The sequence below is a fragment of the Pseudophryne corroboree genome, chromosome 2, assembly GCF_028390025.1.
Source record: "Pseudophryne corroboree isolate aPseCor3 chromosome 2, aPseCor3.hap2, whole genome shotgun sequence".
NCBI classification, from domain to species: domain Eukaryota; kingdom Metazoa; phylum Chordata; class Amphibia; order Anura; family Myobatrachidae; genus Pseudophryne; species Pseudophryne corroboree.
This window is the reverse complement of record NC_086445.1, coordinates 569,999,782-570,019,597: the sequence shown is the minus strand read 5'-3', so window position 1 is coordinate 570,019,597 and position 19,816 is coordinate 569,999,782. Positions and strand designations below refer to the sequence as shown.

Below are 19,816 nucleotides of genomic sequence, written 5' to 3'. Positions count from 1 at the left end.
GCTGTGGAGAGGGGGACAGGTTTAGGTACCACCGAGGAGGGATACGGTTATCCTGCAGGGGTGGGAGGGTTAGGTAAACTGCTAGAAGGGAGGGTAAGGGGGCCAGTGGGGGAAGGTAAGTATACTTACTGTCGGGATTCTGTGGTCTGTATCCTGACCGCCGGCATCTCAAACACCGGCATTTCAATCCCAACCCTTTTATATAGCGGAGTTATTGTGGTAACTTGTCTCAGTTTGCAAAATAATGAATGCAATTATATTGTCAGAGGGATTCAGCAACAGAAGTAAAATGTTATTTTTTTTTAAATGATTGCCCCTTTAAAATAGTGATGAGCGGGTTCGGTTTCTCGGAAACCGAACCCCCCCGAACTTCGCGCTTTTTACACGGGTCCGAGGCAGACTCGGATCTTCCCGCCTTGCTCGGCTAACCCGAGCGCGCCCGAACGTCATCATCCCGCTGTCAGATTCTCGCGAGGCTCGTATTCTATCGCGAGACTCGGATTCTATATAAGGAGCCGCGCGTCGCCGCCATTTTCACACGTGCATTGAGATTGATAGGGAGAGGACGTGGCTGGCGTCCTCTCCGTTTAGATAGAGAGTGAGACACTTGATTTACTGGAGCATTAGGAGTACTCAGAGAGTGCAGAGTTTTGCTGATAGTTATACTAGTGACCACCAGTTTTATTTATTATTTAATATAATCCGTTCTCTGCCTGAAAAAAAACGATACACAGTCACATACCATATCTGTGCTCAGCCTCAGTGTGCTGCATGATAATATCATCTATGTATATCTGACTGTGCTGAGTAGTGCTCACTGCTCACACAGCTTAATTGTGGGGGAGACTGGGGAGCAGTTATAGCAGGAGTACATATTTAACAGTGCACACTTTTGCTGCCAGAGTGCCAGTGTGACTGACCAGCAGTGACCACCAGTATATTGTCTGCCTGAAAAAGTTAAACACTCGTGTGGTGTTTTTTTTTATTATTCTATAAACGCATTCTGCTGACAGTGTCCAGCAGGTCCGTCATTCATTATATTTCTATCTTCTTCATACTAGTAGTTTAGGAGTCTGCAGTGCTGACAGTGTCCAGCAGGTCCGTCATTATATAATATATACCTGTCCTGCAGTAGTGATATATATATATTTTTTATATCATTATCATCCAGTCTATACTAGCAGACGCAGTACGGTAGTCCACGGCTGTAGCTACCTCTGTGTCGGCAGTCGCTCGTCCATAATTGTATACCTACCTGTGGTGGTTTTTTTTTTTCTATCTTCTTCATACTAGTAGTTTAGGAGTCTGCAGTGCTGACAGTGTCCAGCAGGTCCGTCATTATATAATATATACCTGTCCTGCAGTAGTGATATATATATATTTTTTATATCATTATCATCCAGTCTATACTAACAGACGCAGTACGGTAGTCCACGGCTGTAGCTACCTCTGTGTCGGCACTGGCAGTCGCTCGTCCATAATTGTATACCTACCTGTGGTGGGTTTTTTTTTTCTATCTTCTTCATACTAGTAGTTTAGGAGTCTGCAGTGCTGACAGTGTCCAGCAGGTCCGTCATTATACAACATATACCTGTCCTGCAGTAGTGATATATATATATTTTTTATATCATTATCATCCAGTCTATACTAGCAGACGCAGTACGGTAGTCCACGGCTGTAGCTACCTCTGTGTCGGCAGTCGCTCGTCCATAATTGTATACCTACCTGTGGTGGGGGTTTTTTTTCTATCTTCTTCATACTAGTAGTTTAGGAGTCTGCAGTGCTGACAGTGTCCAGCAGGTCCGTCATTATACAATATATACCTGTCCTGCAGTAGTGATATATATATATTTTTTACATCATTATCATCCAGTCTATACTAGCAGACGCAGTACGGTAGTCCACGGCTGTAGCTACCTCTGTGTCGGCAGTCGCTCGTCCATAATTGTATACCTACCTGTGGTGGATTTTTTTTTTTCTATCTTCTTCATACTAGTAGTTTAGGAGTCTGCAGTGCTGACAGTGTCCAGCAGGTCCGTCATTATACAATATATACCTGTCCTGCAGTAGTGATATATATATATTTTTTATATCATTATCATCCAGTCTGTACTAGCAGACGCAGTACGGTAGTCCACGGCTGTAGCTACCTCTGTGTCGGCACTGGCAGTCGCTCGTCCATAATTGTATACCTACCTGTGGTGGTTTTTTTTTTCTATCTTCTTCATACTAGTAGTTTAGGAGTCTGCAGTGCTGACAGTGTCCTGCAGGTCCGTCATTATATAATATATACCTGTCCTGCAGTAGTGATATATATATATTTTTTATATCATTATCATCCAGTCTATACTAGCAGACGCAGTACGGTAGTCCATGGCTGTAGCTACCTCTGTGTCGGCACTGGCAGTCGCTCGTTCATAATTGTATACCTACCTGTGGTGGGTTTTTTTTTCTATCTTCTTCATACTAGTAGTTTAGGAGTCTGCAGTGCTGACAGTGTCCAGCAGGTCCGTCATTATACAATATATACCTGTCCTGCAGTAGTGATATATATATATTTTTTATATCATTATCATCCAGTCTATACTAGCAGACGCAGTACGGTAGTCCACGGCTGTAGCTACCTCTGTGTCGGCAGTCGCTCGTCATCCATAAGTATACTAGTATCCATCCATTTCCATTGTTTACCTGAGGTGCCTTTTAGTTGTGCCTATTAAAATATGGAGAACAAAAATGTTGAGGTTCCAAAAATAGGGAAAGATCAAGATCCACTTCCACCTCGTGCTGAAGCTGCTGCCACTAGTCATGGCCGAGACGATGAAATGCCATCAACGTCGTCTGCCAAGGTCGATGCCCAATGTCATAGTACAGAGCATGTAAAATCCAAAACACCAAATATCAGAAAAAAAAGGACTCAAAAATCTAAAATAAAATCGTTGGAGGAGAAGCGTAAACTTGCCAATATGCTATTTACCACACGGAGTGGCAAGGAACGGCTGAGGCCCTGGCCTATGTTCATGGCTAGTGGTTCAGCTTCACATAAGGATGGAAGCACTCAGCCTCTCGCTAGAAAAATGAAAAGACTTAAGCTGGCAAAAGCACAGCAAAGAACTGTGCGTTCTTCGAAATCACAAATCCACAAGGAGAGTCCAATTGTGTCGGTTGCGATGCCTGACCTTCCCAACACTGGACGTGAAGAGCATGCGCCTTCCACCATTTGCACGCCCCCTGCAAGTGCTGGAAGGAGCACCCGCAGTCCAGTTCCTGATAGTCAGATTGAAGATGTCAGTGTTGAAGTACACCAGGATGAGGAGGATATGGGTGTTGCTTGCGCTGGGGAGGAAATTGACCAGGAGGATTCTGATGGTGAGGTGGTTTGTTTAAGTCAGGCACCTGGGGAGACACCTGTTGTCCGTGGGAGGAATATGGCCATTGACATGCCTGGTGAAAATACCAAAAAAATCAGCTCTTCAGTGTGGAAGTATTTCAACAGAAATGCGGACAACATTTGTCAAGCCGTGTGTTGCCTTTGTCAAGCTGTAATAAGTAGGGGTAAGGACGTTAACCACCTCGGAACATCCTCCCTTATACGTCACCTGCAGCGCATTCATCATAAGTCAGTGACAAGTTCAAAAACTTTGGGCGACAGCGGAAGCAGTCCACTGACCAGTAAATCCCTTCCTCTTGTAACCAAGCTCACGCAAACCACCCCACCAACTCCCTCAGTGTCAATTTCCTTCTTCCCCAGGAATGCCAATAGTCCTGCAGGCCATGTCACTGGCAATTCTGACGAGTCCTCTCCTGCCTGGGATTTCTCCGATGCATCCTTGCGTGTAACGCCTACTGCTGCTGGCGCTGCTGTTGTTGCTGCTGGGAGTCGATCGTCATCCCAGAGGGGAAGTCGTAAGACCACTTTTACTACTTCCACCAAGCAATTGACTGTCCAACAGTCCTTTGCGAGGAAGATGAAATATCACAGCAGTCATCCTGCTGCAAAGCGGATAACTGAGGCCTTGGCATCCTGGGCGGTGAGAAACGTGGTTCCGGTATCCATCATTACTGCAGAGCCAACTAGAGACTTGTTGGAGGTACTGTGTCCTCGGTACCAAATACCATCTAGGTTCCATTTCTCTAGGCAGGCGATACCGAAAATGTACACAGACCTCAGAAAAAGACTCACCAGTGTCCTAAAAAATGCAGTTGTACCCAATGTCCACTTAACCACGGACATGTGGACAAGTGGAGCAGGGCAGACTCAGGACTATATGACTGTGACAGCCCACTGGGTAGATGTATTGACTCCCGCCGCAAGAACAGCAGCGGCGGCACCAGTAGCAGCATCTCGCAAACGCCAACTCTTTCCTAGGCAGGCTACGCTTTGTATCACCGCTTTCCAGAATACGCACACAGCTGAAAACCTCTTACGGCAACTGAGGAAGATCATCGCAGAATGGCTTACCCCAATTGGACTCTCCTGTGGATTTGTGGCATCGGACAACGCCAGCAATATTGTGTGTGCATTAAATCTGGGCAAATTCCAGCACGTCCCATGTTTTGCACATACCTTGAATTTGGTGGTGCAGAATTATTTAAAAAACGAGAGGGGCGTGCAAGAGATGCTGTCGGTGGCCAGAAGAATTGCGGCACACTTTCGGCGTACAGGCACCACGTACAGAAGACTGGAGCACCACCAAAAACGCCTGAACCTGCCCTGCCATCATCTGAAGCAAGAAGTGGTAACGAGGTGGAATTCAACCCTCTATATGCTTCAGAGGTTGGAGGAGCAGCAAAAGGCCATTCAAGCCTATACAACTGAGCACGATATAGGAGGTGGAATGCACCTGTCTCAAGCGCAGTGGAGAATGATTTCAACGTTGTGCAAGGTTCTGCAACCTTTTGAACTTGCCACACGTGAAGTCAGTTCAGACACTGCCAGCCTGAGTCAGGTCATTCCCCTCATCAGGCTTTTGCAGAAGAAGCTGGAGACATTGAAGGAGGAGCTAACACAGAGCGATTCCGCTAGGCATGTGGGACTTGTGGATGGAGCCCTTAATTCGCTTAACAAGGATTCACGGGTGGTCAATCTGTTGAAATCAGAGCACTACATTTTGGCCACCGTGCTCGATCCTAGATTTAAAACCTACCTTGGATCTCTCTTTCCGGCAGACACAAGTCTGCTGGGGTTCAAAGAACTGCTGGTGAGAAAATTGTCAAGTCAAGCGGAACGCGACCTGTCAACATCTCCTCCTTCACATTCTCCCGCAACTGGGGGTGCGAGGAAAAGGCTCAGAATTCCGAGCCCACCCGCTGGCGGTGATGCAGGGCAGTCTGGAGCGACTGCTGATGCTGACATCTGGTCCGGACTGAAGGACCTGACAACGATTACGGACATGTCGTCTACTGTCACTGCATATGATTCTCTCCCCATTGAAAGAATGGTGGAGGATTATATGAGTGACCGCATCCAAGTAGGCACGTCAGACAGTCCGTACTTATACTGGCAGGAAAAAGAGGCAATTTGGAGGCCCTTGCACAAACTGGCTTTATTCTACCTAAGTTGCCCTCCCACAAGTGTGTACTCCGAAAGAGTGTTTAGTGCCGCCGCTCACCTTGTCAGCAATCGGCGTACGAGGTTACATCCAGAAAATGTGGAGAAGATGATGTTCATTAAAATGAATTATAATCAATTCCTCCGTGGAGACATTCACCAGCAGCAATTGCCTCCACAAAGTACACAGGGAGCTGAGATGGTGGATTCCAGTGGGGACGAATTGATAATCTGTGAGGAGGGGGATGTACACGGTGATATATCGGAGGATGATGATGAGGTGGACATCTTGCCTCTGTAGAGCCAGTTTGTGCAAGGAGAGATTAATTGCTTCTTTTTTGGTGGGGGTCCAAACCAACCCGTCATTTCAGTCACAGTCGTGTGGCAGACCCTGTCACTGAAATGATGGGTTGGTTAAAGTGTGCATGTCCTGTTTATACAACATAAGGGTGGGTGGGAGGGCCCAAGGACAATTCCATCTTGCACCTCTTTTTTCTTTCATTTTTCTTTGCGTCATGTGCTGTTTGGGGAGTAGTTTTTGGAAGGGCCATCCTGCGTGACACTGCAGTGCCACTCCTAGATGGGCCAGGTGTTTGTGTCGGCCACTTGGGTCGCTTATCTTAGTTACACAGCTACCTCATTGCGCCTCTTTTTTTCTTTGCGTCATGTGCTGTTTGGGGGGTGTTTTTTGGAAGGGCCATCCTGAGTGACACTGCAGTGCCACTCCTAGATGGGCCAGGTGTTTGTGTCGGCCACTAGGGTCGCTTAGCTTACTCACACAGCTACCTCATTGCGCCTCTTTTTTTTCTTCTTTGCATCATGTGCTGTTTGGGGGGTGTTTTTTGGAAGGGCCATCCTGCGTGACACTGCATTGCCACTCCTAGATGGGCCAGGTGTTTGTGTCGGCCACTTGGGTCGCTGAGCTTAGTCATCCAGCGACCTCGGTGCAAATTTTAGGACTAAAAATAATATTGTGAGGTGTTCAGAATAGACTGAAAATGAGTGGAAATTATGGTTATTGAGGTTAATAATACTTTGGGATCAAAATGACCCCCAAATTCTATGATTTAAGCTGTTTTTTAGGGTTTTTTGAAAAAAACACCCGAATCCAAAACACACCCGAATCCGACAAAAAAAATTCGGTGAGGTTTTGCCAAAACGCGTTCGAACCCAAAACACGGCCGCGGAACCGAACCCAAAACCAAAACACAAAACCCGAAAAATTTCCGGTGCTCATCACTACTTTAAAACATTAGGTAGACTCCCCAATCTCACCAATGTCTGCTTCGCACACTGTTCCATTTCCCCTTCTGTATTTATGATGGAGGCAGTCAATTTACCGTCTGTCGGAATCCTGGCTGTCAAAATACCGACGCCGGAATCCCGACACCCAGTGAAATACCAGCAGTCTGAATCCCAACCGCTGGCTGGAATCCCCACTTGGATGGTGATCCGTAGGCCGCCACCTGGCCCGAAGCATGGCAAGCGCAGCGAGCCTGCGAGGGGACATGGTGTGGGAGCTGCCAATATCCCGGCTTTCGGGATCCCAGCGTCAGTCTCCTGACCGCCGGGATTCCGATAGCCGGGATATCATACTGATCCCATTTATGAGACCTGCTACTATCTCGCACTGCGTTTGTGTTAAAAACAGAAGTACAAGCTGTATGCCCAAAAAACATAGAAACACGATGCATTTGATATGCAGTTCACGTGTGATAAACCTGCGATTTATATATGCTTGATGCATTTGTTGATCTTTGTGACTGCATTCAGAATACTAGTGAAATAGTGCTTTCCATTAATTTCAATATCTCATTCATTTAAATGGGCTTTCCAGAGTTTGTGAAGACATCCAGAATATAAGTAGCACAGGGCTTTTCCCATCCATTTCTTTACCCTATTGATTTAAATGGAATTCACTTACACTGTGCTATACTTAGATGTAAATAAACTAATCAGAGAGCGCCAGTACCTCAATCTTCCCTAGGCCTAGAGCATCTGGACTGGTTACCGCTATAACAGAGAAATTGTGAATACGCAGGCTGGTCAGCATAAGCCTGAAACCTACAGGGGAACCTACAGACGTGGGCAGATTTGGTTGTACCCTCCCATGCAACATGTGGAACCTAAATTTTTCACTGAAATAACTGGAAAGTGACAAAAGGAATTTGAATACAGCATTGTTTATTTCATATTTAATAGATATCAGACTTTCTATTAGATTTCTCATTCAACAGAATATTATTAGAAATAAACAAATGAAAATAACATGGACAAAAATGACGGGACCCGTAACCTAATATTTTATTGCACAATCTTTCGAGTCAGTCACTCTAATGAAGTGATTTCTGTAGCTCTCTAATGAGACTTCTCTCAGCATGTACGTAGTATCGGCCACTCTTTCTGACCAAATGCACCAGCTGTCGCAGGTTTGATGGGTGCCTTCTCCAAATTACATGTTTCATCTTTTTCCACAGATGTTCAACAGGATTCAGATCAGGGTTTATAGAAAGCCACATCAGAGCAGTCCGATGTTCTGTTTTTATTCATTCTTGGGTGCTTTTAGATGTGTGTTATGGGTCATTGTCCTGTTGGAGGACCCATGACATGCGACTCAGACACAGCTTTCTAACACTGAGCAGTAGGTTTTACTCCGAAATGCCTTGATAGTCTTGGTATTTCATTGTGCCCTGCACAGATTCAAGGCACTCCTTGCCAGATGTAGCAAAGTAGCCCCCAAGACATAGCTATTTTCTCCTCAAAATTTTTGTTCTCCATTATTTTTTGGGAGTTATATGAGACAATATACGTCACAGAAATGACTGGAATTACTGATGACACAGGACACTACCACTGGTCTGATGCAGCCCAACAGGTTGTTATCATTGTTATACTGCAGCAGTGAATATATAGAAGCAGCGTATATCGTCGCTGGAATTACTGATAACACAGGACACTACCACTGGTCTGATGCAGCCCAACAGGTTGTTATAATTGTTATACTGCAGCAGTGGACATATAGCAGCAGCGTATATCGTCACTGGAATTACTGATGACACAGGACACTACCACTGGTCTGATGCAGCATAACACGTTGTTGTTATAATTGTTATACTGCAGCAGTGGTCATATAGCAGCAGCGTATATCATCACTGGAATTACTGATGACACAGGACACTACCACTGGTCTGATGCAGCCCAACAGGTTGTTTTAATTGTTATACTGCAGCAGTGGACATATAGCAGCAGCGTATATCGTCACTGGAATTACTGATGACACAGGACACTACCACTGGTCTGATGCAGCCCAACAGGTTGTTATAATTGTTATACTGCAGCAGAGGACATATAGCAGCAGCGTATATCGTCACTGGATTATATCGTTACTGATTACACAGGATACTACCACTGGTCTGCACAACACAGCACCACTTTATACAGCTACACTGGATATTTGGCAGCAGAGAACACCAACACAGAATGGCTGGACTGATACAGCACAATACACTGACTACACTGGACTGGTCTGCACAACACAGCACCACTTTACAGCTACACTAGATATATCTGTCTGGACTGATACAGCACAATACACTGACTACATTGGACTGGTCTGCACAACACAGCACCACTTTACAGCTACACTGCATATATCTGCCTGGACTGATACAGCACAATACACTGACTACACTGGACTGGTCTGCACAACACAGCGCCACTTATACAGCTACACTGGATATATGGCAGCATAGAACACCAACACTGTGACTGGCTGGACTGATGCAGCACAATACACTGACTACACTGGACTGGTCTGCACAACACAGCACCACTTTATACAGCTACACTGGATATATGGCAGCAGAGAACACCAACACTGTGACTGGCTGGACTGATGCAGCACAATACACTGACTACACTGGACTGGTCCGCACAACACAGCACCACTTTACAGCTACACTAGATATATCTGTCTGGACTGATGCAGCACAATACACTGACTACATTGGACTGGTCTGCACAACACAGCACCACTTTACAGCTACACTGGATATATCTGTCTGGACTGATACAGCACAATACACTGACTACACTGGACTGGTCTGCACAACACAGCACCACTTTATACAGCTACACTGGATATATGGCAGCAGAGAACACCAACACTGTGACTGGCTGGACTGATGCAGCACAATACACTGACTACACTGGACTGGTCTGCACAACACAGCACCACTTTACAGCTACACTGGATATATGGCAGCAGAGAACACCAACACTGTGACTGGCTGGACTGATGCATTACAATACACTGACTACACTGGACTGGTCTGCACAACACAGCACCACTTTACAGCTACACTGGATATATGGCAGCAGAGAACACCAACACTGTGACTGGCTGAACTGATGCAGCACAATACACTGACTGCACTGGACTGGTCTGCACAACACAGCACCACTTTACAGCTACACTGGATATATGGCAGCAGAGAACACCAACACTGTGACTGGCTGGACTGATGCAGCACAATACACTGACTGCACTGGACTGGTCTGCACAACACAGCACCACTTTACAGCTACACTAGATATATCTGTCTGGACTGATACAGCACAATACACTGACTACATTGGACTGGTCTTCACAACACAGCACCACTTTACAGCTACACTGGATATATCTGCCTGGACTGATACAGCACAATACACTGACTACACTGGACTGGTCTGCACAACACAGCATCACTTATACAGCTACACTGGATATATGGCAGCAGAGAACACCAACACTGTGACTGGCTGGACTGATGCAGCACAATACACTGACTACACTGGACTGGTCTGCACAACACAGCACCACTTTACAGCTACACTGGATATATCTGCCTGGACTGATGCAGCACAATACACTGACTACACTGGACTGGTCTGCACAACACAGCACCACTTTACAGCTACACTAGATATATCTGTCTGGACTGATGCAGCACAATACACTGACTACATTGGACTGGTCTGCACAACACAGCACCACTTTACAGCTACACTGGAAATATCTGCCTGGACTGATACAGCACAATACACTGACTACACTGGACTGCTCTGCACAACACAGCATCACTTTATACAGCTACACTGGATATATGGCAGCAGAGAACACCAACACTGTGACTGGCTGGACTGATGCAGCACAATACACTGACTACACTGGACTGGTCTGCACAACACAGCACCACTTTACAGCTACACTGGATATATGGCAGCAGAGAACACCAACACTGTGACTGGCTGGACTGATGCATCACAATACACTGACTACACTGGACTGGTCTGCACAACACAGCACCACTTTACAGCTACACTGGATATATGGCAGCAGAGAACACCAACACTGTGACTGGCTGGACTGATGCAGCACAATACACTGACTGCACTGGACTGGTCTGCACAACACAGCACCACTTTACAGCTACACTGGATATATGGCAGCAGAGGACACCAACACTGTGACTGGCTGGACTGATGCATCACAATACACTGAGTGACTACACTGAACTGGACTGAGCAGCACAACACTTGCCACCCCACTTTCCCACCCCAACACACAGACACTGAACACTGAGGACACGTCCTTTCTATACACTCTCCGAGACTGGAGTGAAAATGGCAGAGACGTGCGCCTCCTTATATGGAATCCAAATCCCGCGAGAATCCGACAGCGGGATGATGACGTTTTGCCGCGTTCGGATTTCCGAGCCAGGAGGAAAAATCCGAGCCGGACTCGGATCCGGGCTCTTAAGGCAAAGTTCGGTAGGGTTCGGTTCTCTGAGAACCGAAACCGCTCATCTCTAATTTCAACTTGTATGTCTTTGGAAGTTTTCCTTGGCACTTTTTTTTTATCATTCTCACTGTTTAATGTTGGGTTGATTTTCCTCTTGCCTGTACTCCACAGACAGGTTAGCTACAGTCCTATGGACTTTAAACTTCTTAATTATATTTTTAACTGTAGTCACAGGAACATCAAGCTGCTTGGACATGGTCTTATAGCCTTTACCTTTAACTTGCGTGTTCATAATTCACCCAGCCCCTCCTCCCCCTTTTTTAACAACCAGTCCCATGGTGAAATGTGCTGAAGCTATTCCAAGGGGTGTGGTATGGCTGACCGGCGGGGTCAGCATACCGACACCGGGATCCCGGCAGCATACCGACGCCAGGATCCCGGCAGAGAGGGGCGAGTGCAGCAAGCCCCTTGCGGACTCGCTGCGCTTGCCACGCTGCAGGCTCGGTGTTCTATTCCCACTCGCGGTTGCCACGGGTTCTCTTCCCACTCTACGGGTGTCATGGACACCCACAAGTGGAAATAGTCCTTGCATGCCAACCGTCGGGATAGTGAGGGGGCGGGATGTTGGTGGAGGTCATGTGACAGTCGGTTTCCCGACTGGCGGTCACATGAATACCACCCATTCCAAGCTCTAATGGGCTGTGGGAGCTTAAATAATAGACGTGGACCAATGTTGCCTCAGTTATACCCAGTATTGTATGGTGTCTGTAGAGGGTGCAGAATAGACATGTAGGTGTGGGCCTGCACAGTAAAGTTGTGATAATGTAATTGTGATATAACCAAAGGTAGCTTGTTAAAAACACATTATTTTTATTAGTTATAGTAGTAGTAGTATTAGTATTATCGTTAATTCATATGGTGACACACAGGGTACCTATTGCCCTGAAAAGGAGGACATATACAACAAAATGTAAAAGTTCAAGTACAAAATGCAGAAGTACAAAATAGTACGCACAGATGCATATATATATATATACACACACACACACACACACACACACACACACACACACACACACACACACACACACAATTATTGTCCTCAGATTATATATGTACATGGAGAATACAAAGGGTCTGGGTTGTAACTTGGGGCCCTAAGGACTTCACCATCGCTGCCCCCCTGCAGCTAGTAGTGCTATTGCAGAGATGTGTGGAGCTTCCCAGGGAAGTGTAAAGTATAATATTGTGCTTGAGCTGGGTTAAACCCCTAGGTTGGAGGAGCAATGTATCTTTGATATTTATAATGAACACCCTTCTTCTAGGCTGATTAGCATTTCGTTTGGTACCAGTCTATAGGTGAGCGTTTACTGTGTGTTACATTAGTGCCTCTCCCTGATGAATAATCTCTATTGCTCCTGGAAATGCCTCCCTCCCATCCTTTTGTATTGTGTTGCTGTTTTCCTGTTGTGGCAAAGAAAACTGTCGTTTTTAGATGATTGTGTAAAACAGTGGAATCCCTGCTACTACACCAATAACTGTAATTTACGGTTGCAATAGAGTGCCCTCCACCCAAGCCTGTCTTAAGGTTTCCCCAGAAGCAGACTTGTGACAGCCCTCACAGGTTAACTAATACACCGCATTCAACTAGACAGACAAATACATTAGCTCAATAATGAGACAAGCTGGAAACAGAGAATAGTTTTATTTCAAAGGAACACTTCCTCATCCTGGATCTGTTGATATTTTAACGTAGGTTAAGCAAAGCTGACTCATTAACAAACCATTGACAATAAAATATTGCTTGATCAACCCTGGGAAATGACAGCTCACTCCCCTGGTTCTTCTCCTCATTGCCTCCGCTTAATGTATGCTGCGCTGAGAACCGCCCTTCTCCAAGGACTTCTGTACTCTCTGGTGACCCACTGGCAAACTGAACACCACCAACTTGAGAGTGCAGGGCTGTTATTTATTCTGTGGCACCTAGATCCCGGAACTGTTCTGCTCTTGTCTACGTGCCATCAGCAGTGGTCCTATCGCCTTTTAGTCGCACAATGTCCTCTGCTGGGTGGGAACTCCCCAATAACTACAATAAACATTGAACACACATCTCCTTCTGGCTCCCCCATGCTACAGTCACCAATTTTTAAATGTTTAAACCTTACTAGAAAGCTGATAAATGAGGGGTTATAATTGGTTATGTGTGGATTGATAGATTGATAATGTCTAGGTAGACAGTCGACACCATATTGTAGACATGCATTAGTGCTTAAGGTTGGCAGGTTCAAAAGGTCGACACACAAAGTGTCAACACATTGTTTTGTTAATTTTTCCCAATATAGGGGTATAATTCAATTAAAGTCAGATCCATTCCGACATGCATTTGTCAGAATGGATCCGACAAGGGCTGCCGCTATTCAATGGCCATCTCAATCCGACTTTAAAAAAAAGTCAAATTGAGATGAGGATGCTGAGAGGGGGTAGAGCCACGGGGAGATGGGGGAGAGCAGCGCTACAGCAGCGTAGCCAGAGGATGGGGCACCGCCGCCAGACCTCACGGCAGCGTACAAATTTATTGTTAAAAATAAATTTATTGTTAAAAAAAATCACAGCTTATACTTAAACATGCATACCAAAAGTAACCTTCCAAGGAAGGCGCAGTATGAGCATATAGGGTTTTTTTTTTTAGCTTCCCCTATTAAGCTGTACCTCCTTCAGGTCCAAGGCAGCAGTTGCAGGAAAAACCCCTTTTCAACCTCTGTCTTTATCAAGGTGTAAATTTGTCTTTCATTTGTCTTTGTCTTAAGGCCGGTACTCACCAGCCAATGCGGGAGAGATGTGTGCTGAGCGAACTGCTCAGCACACATCTCTCCCGCCGCTCAGCACAGCGCGATGTGTGCTGAGCATGCGGGGGGAGACGGGGGGCCACTCATTTCACCCAGCGGGTGAAATGAGCGACCTGCTAGATTGGCCTGCATGGCAGGCCAATCTAGCACCAGCAATAGCGATGCGCGAGGCTGCGCATCGCTATCGCTGTGGGGGCTACACACGGAGCGATCCTGCTTAAAATCTAAGCAATCTAGTCAGATTGCGTAGATTTTAAACAGCGATCGCTCCGTGAGTACCCCCCTTACAATTTGTCTTTCATGTACCCTATTTGAGGCCAAATAGACAAAGGTGGAGACATCCGACTAAAGTGTATTCATACCTACAAATTGGAGGAACCAGGATGACAGTATGCAAAAAGTTGTTTGTTATGCAGACTGATTGAACCATAAGCTTTGAAACAGGACTTATCACGAAAAGCAACCAGTGATTTGTGTTTTTTTTAATAGACTATTTGATGCACTTTACTTGAAGAAATTTATTGCGGGATGTGATATACCCTTCTGATAAGTGTGCAAGAACTATTGTATCGTGTTGTATAGGTTTTTAACTAGATTTGATAAATTTTCACCTAAATCGCTTTTCTTGAAACTTTTATTCATTTATAAGGTAATGTGCAAACACATTGTGAGTCATGCTTTAATTTCTAAAACGTCTCTAACGATTAATTAACCTTCATTTCTCTAGCTAATATACTGAAGAAGAAGAAGCAGCGATGGTGCCGTGCAGAGTATTCATATAACCCAGGGAAGCCAGATGAGCTGGAACTCTTGGCAGGGGAGGTCTTGGAAGTTCTGGAGGAGGTGAGATTGAAATAACTTTATGTGGGCCAGGGTTTAAGGAATATGTCTTACATACCAAGATTAGATTACATGGAAACTAGTCAGACTGCATGTATGCTAGAGTTCATGTGAGTGAGAAAGGGGAGAGAGAGAATGCAGCTAGTCCAATAACCTACTAAGCTCAGCCACTTATGCAGGGCATACACTATACAATTATTTGGCCAATCCTCTCAATATTGGCACATTGTCCAGATAATTGTACAGTGTATTAGCGAGACTGATAAAATATAAATTGGTCTATCAATTGTACATCTGATGCAATATTTTGAAGTTGCAATTTGGCCACATCAGGCAGTGTATGCTGCAGCCAACTAACAGACATTTCCACTGTTCCTTCACTGGGGAGAAATGGGGAAATGTCGCCTTACCAGGGGCGAAATGCAGATATCCTGTGGCTATACTCTGTGAGATAATTCACAGTGTATGTCCATGATATCTTCTGGGTGTCAGATAAAAGGTCTGTCTGACAGGCATTTTATCTGACCGACTCAGCTTTATACTTCTATACTTGACAGATTTTGTTTTATAAATGTCAGCAATCAGTGGCGAATTTTACCTAGAAACTGCAGCCAGTCCTGCCGGTAAAATCCGCCACTAGCAGTGACAGTGGCTTCCCATTGGAAGTGCTCTCTGCTAATCACATGCTGGCACTGGCAGTCCCAGGTTGAGGTATTATCTCCACCTGGGACTAACGCTCTGGACTGTAATATCAGAGAGTCACTCCCCTGCTATTACGGCAACCCAATCTGGCTTCTAGATACTGCAGCCGATGCAGTCCCTAGAAGCCAGCCAGTTTGCTAATTTGAACGCGTGTGCGAGTTCGCAATGCAGTCCCACCTGGTCAGACAGGTTATGAGCCGCTGCTGTTGCCAACTATGAGTAGTACTATCAGGGGCGTACCCACAACTTTATGGGCTCCATAGCAAAATTTTAAAAGGGCCCCTATCTAATGTTCACAGAAACTGTAAGAAGATTAACGCGTTAACGCGGTTGCGACACACGTTAACCCCGGAGTTACCTGGGATTTTTTTTTATACCTGCTGCGGCAGGTGACAAAATATCTACAAAGAAAGAGCCCGGCCCAGATGTTTTTTTCCATTGGATATTCTAAGACGTTTTGTGAATTTCTATCGCCCCTAATGTTTTGGGCTTTTTACGAGGTTTCGGATCTTTCACCCTTTTCCTCCCAGTCTGTTCTAGCTCAAATCTCAGTTATTCCTAAAGAGGGAAAAAAAACCTGGCTCAGTGTTCTAATTATAGACCCATCCCTCTGTTAAATGTTGATTTTAAGCTTTTCTCCAAGTTAATGGCCAACTGTTTCAACCTGCTTCTTCCTACCCTTATTCACTCAGAACAAGTGGGTTTTGTCCCTGGCCGTGAGTCACCACAAAGGTTTAATATTTGATACATGAGGCACCTTGTCGGAAGACACCAGCCATACTTCTCTCAACAGAAGCAGAGAAAGCACATGACAGGGTAGATTGGGACTTCTTATTGGGTGTGCTGGAACATCTGGACCGGAGTCCGGTGACATCCCAGAGAATCCGGGCTCTCTACTCAACCCCTTTAGCTCTTGTGAAGATTAACAGGGATCTATTGAAACCTGTCCTGATCTCCAATGGCACTCACCAGTTACATGGCACCTGATGTAAATTAAGTACCTTGGAGTAATACTGCATAGGGATCTTTCCCAGATCTTTTCTTCTAATTTTCTCCACTTACTGGCCAGACTTCGATCAGATCTCCTTACCTGGCTTTCTAAGAGAATTTAGTGGACAGAGAAGATGTTAAAATGAATGTACTACCTAGGGTACTCTATCATCTGCAAACCCTCCCTATACAATGGAGTGCCGTAAACCAGGAATGCTGGATCGCAATCCTGGTTTACGGCACTCCATTGTATAGTTAGAGATTTTATTTGAGCGGGTTGTAGGCATTGTTTAGAGCCCAAAATATTATATAGAAGGAAGCACTGAGATGGCCTCCAACTACCTCATTTCTGCTCATACTATTATGCAGTTTTGCTAACTAGAATTGTGGAATAAGGCAGATTATCAGACAAGAAACAATGGTTCAGCATTGAAGCTGCTTCCCTATCTACGCCTAACCCAGAGTTGCCTTGGCTCTCAGTTTTCCCTTCAATATCATACCCCTTGCTAGATCCTACTATCTTTTGCTGGTGTCCTCTAAGTTCACAACCACTCCTTTCACCCACTTCTTCACCTCTCACCCCATTATTTGGGAACCCTAGCTTCCCGGTGTGGCAATTACAGGGGATCACTAAGGTGAACCAATTACTAGATGCATTGGGTGTCCTGACTTTCCCTTCCATTCAAGTTAATTGGGACCTACCCAATAAAGAGAGATGGAAATAATTCAGATTAAACATTTCCTTCTGAGTTTAGGCACCCTCACCGGTTATTACCGTAGGACTACTGCGTTTGAAAACGTGTACTTCCAAATCATACTCGTCGCACCCCAAAATCTTGGTAGGTTACACCTTTTCCACTAGACCTAAATTTACATGTGACTGGGAGACTGACTTACAGGGCTTGGTGGGAAAGGATGACTTGCAATAGATCTTCAGAAACACATTCTCTAGCTTATCAAACATGTTGGTGATAGAAAAGCATTATAAAGTTCTTTATCTCTGGCATTGTTGCCTCAGCTTACTAGCTAAAATGTACCCTGGAGTCAGAGCACTTCTAGAAAGGAGGAGGACTGTGTGCAGACTTCGCCTGGACCCCCTCTACTCTAGCCGGTAGCGATGTAGTCTCTGGGCACTAGGGTCACTAGGGGACCCTAGCGCTGTCCCAGAGTCTACTGCGCTTGTCTCTGGGAAAATATACGCGGCACATTTTTTCTCAGTGATTTTCTTACTGCGCTGCCAACGCGGGAATCCTCAGGATAAGTATTGAAATAAATGAGTGCAGTGTGGGCCCCCTTGGACCCCAAACTGCACCCATTATAAATACGCCAGTGATTGGAGTCTCAAACACTTGTTGGCGATGCAATGTAGCGATAGGAACACCTTTGTATATATGGTAGGAATGTCCTCTCCTCTGGCTCTTTTTGAATAAGGTGACAAAAAGGGATAGTCTCATTCTGCAGGAGGACCTGCCCTCATGTCCTAGCTTTCAGTTACTAAATCATTTACGGAGACCTCAGGAACAATACAAAAAGATACTACTTAGACACATACTTAGGGGCTCATTTATCAAGCCTTGGAGACGGTGATAAAGTACCAGCCAATCAGCTCCTAACTGCCATGTTACAGGCTGGGTTTGAAAAATAACAGTTAGTAGCTGATTGGTTGGTACTTTATCACCATGCTATTTATCACTCTCCAAGGCTTAATAAATCTGGGCATTAGTGCCTCAATAGCAGTTATTCCAGTTCACTGGAGATCAATTTCCGTACCCACTATAACTGAATGGTGTGCTTGTTTAGATCATTATAGTACCTATGGCTGATTTATAAAGACTAAGGGGGATATCCAATTATCCCCGGTAAAACTAGAGATGAGCGCCTGAAATTTTTCGGGTTTTGTGTTTTGGTTTTGGGTTCGGTTCCGCGGCCGTGTTTTGGGTTCGAACGCGTTTTGGCAAAACCTCACCGAATTATTTTTGTCGGATTCGGGTGTGTTTTGGATTCGGGTGTTTTTTTCCAAAAACACTAAAAAACAGCTTAAATCATAGAATTTGGGGGTCATTTTGATCCCAAAGTATTATTAACCTCAAAAACCATAATTTACACTCATTTTCAGTCTATTCTGAATACCTCACACCTCACAATATTATTTTTAGTCCTAAAATTTGCACCGAGGTCGCTGTGTGAGTAAGATAAGCGACCCTAGTGGCCGACACAAACACCGGGCCCATCTAGGAGTGGCACTGCAGTGTCACGCAGGATGTCCCTTCCAAAAAACCCTCCCCAAACAGCACATGACGCAAAGAAAAAAAGAGGCGCAATGAGGTAGCTGTGTGAGTAAGATTAGCGACCCTAGTGGCCGACACAAACACCGGGCCCATCTAGGAGTGGCACTGCAGTGTCACGCAGGATGGCCCTTCCAAAAAACCCTCCCCAAACAGCACATGACGCAAAGAAAAAAAGAGGCGCAATGAGGTAGCTGACTGTGTGAGTAAGATTAGCGACCCTAGTGGCCGACACAAACACCGGGCACATCTAGGAGTGGCACTGCAGTGTCACGCAGGATGTCCCTTCCAAAAAACCCTCCCCAAACAGCACATGACGCAAAGAAAAAAAGAGGCGCAATGAGGTAGCTGTGTGAGTAAGATTAGCGACCCTAGTGGCCGACACAAACACCGGGCACATCTAGGAGTGGCACTGCAGTGTCACGCAGGATGTCCCTTCCAAAAAACCCTCCCCAAACAGCACATGACGCAAAGAAAAAAAGAGGCGCAATGAGGTAGCTGTGTGAGTAAGATTAGCGACCCTAGTGGCCGACACAAACACCGGGCCCATCTAGGAGTGGCACTGCAGTGTCACGCAGGATGTCCCTTCCAAAAAACCCTCCCCAATCAGCACATGATGCAAAGAAAAAGAAAAGAAAAAAGAGGTGCAAGATGGAATTATCCTTGGGCCCTCCCACCCACCCTTATGTTGTATAAACAAAACAGGACATGCACACTTTAACCAACCCATCATTTCAGTGACAGGGTCTGCCACACGACTGTGACTGATATGACGGGTTGGTTTGGACCCCCCCCAAAAAAGAAGCAATTAATCTCTCCT

General features: G+C 45.5%; 1 protein-coding gene across 3 annotated transcripts in view; it reads left to right on the top strand.

Moving 5' to 3' along the window:
* Positions 1 to 19,816, top strand: part of SH3D21 (SH3 domain containing 21) — a 228,756-nt gene that overhangs the window by 51,931 nt on the left and 157,009 nt on the right. For all 3 annotated transcript variants that reach the window (XM_063954398.1, XM_063954394.1, XM_063954397.1), the window contains exon 4: positions 14,907 to 15,022. In XM_063954398.1, coding sequence (XP_063810468.1) covers positions 14,907 to 15,022 — 116 coding nt within the window. The remainder of the gene's footprint in view (positions 1 to 14,906; positions 15,023 to 19,816) is intronic.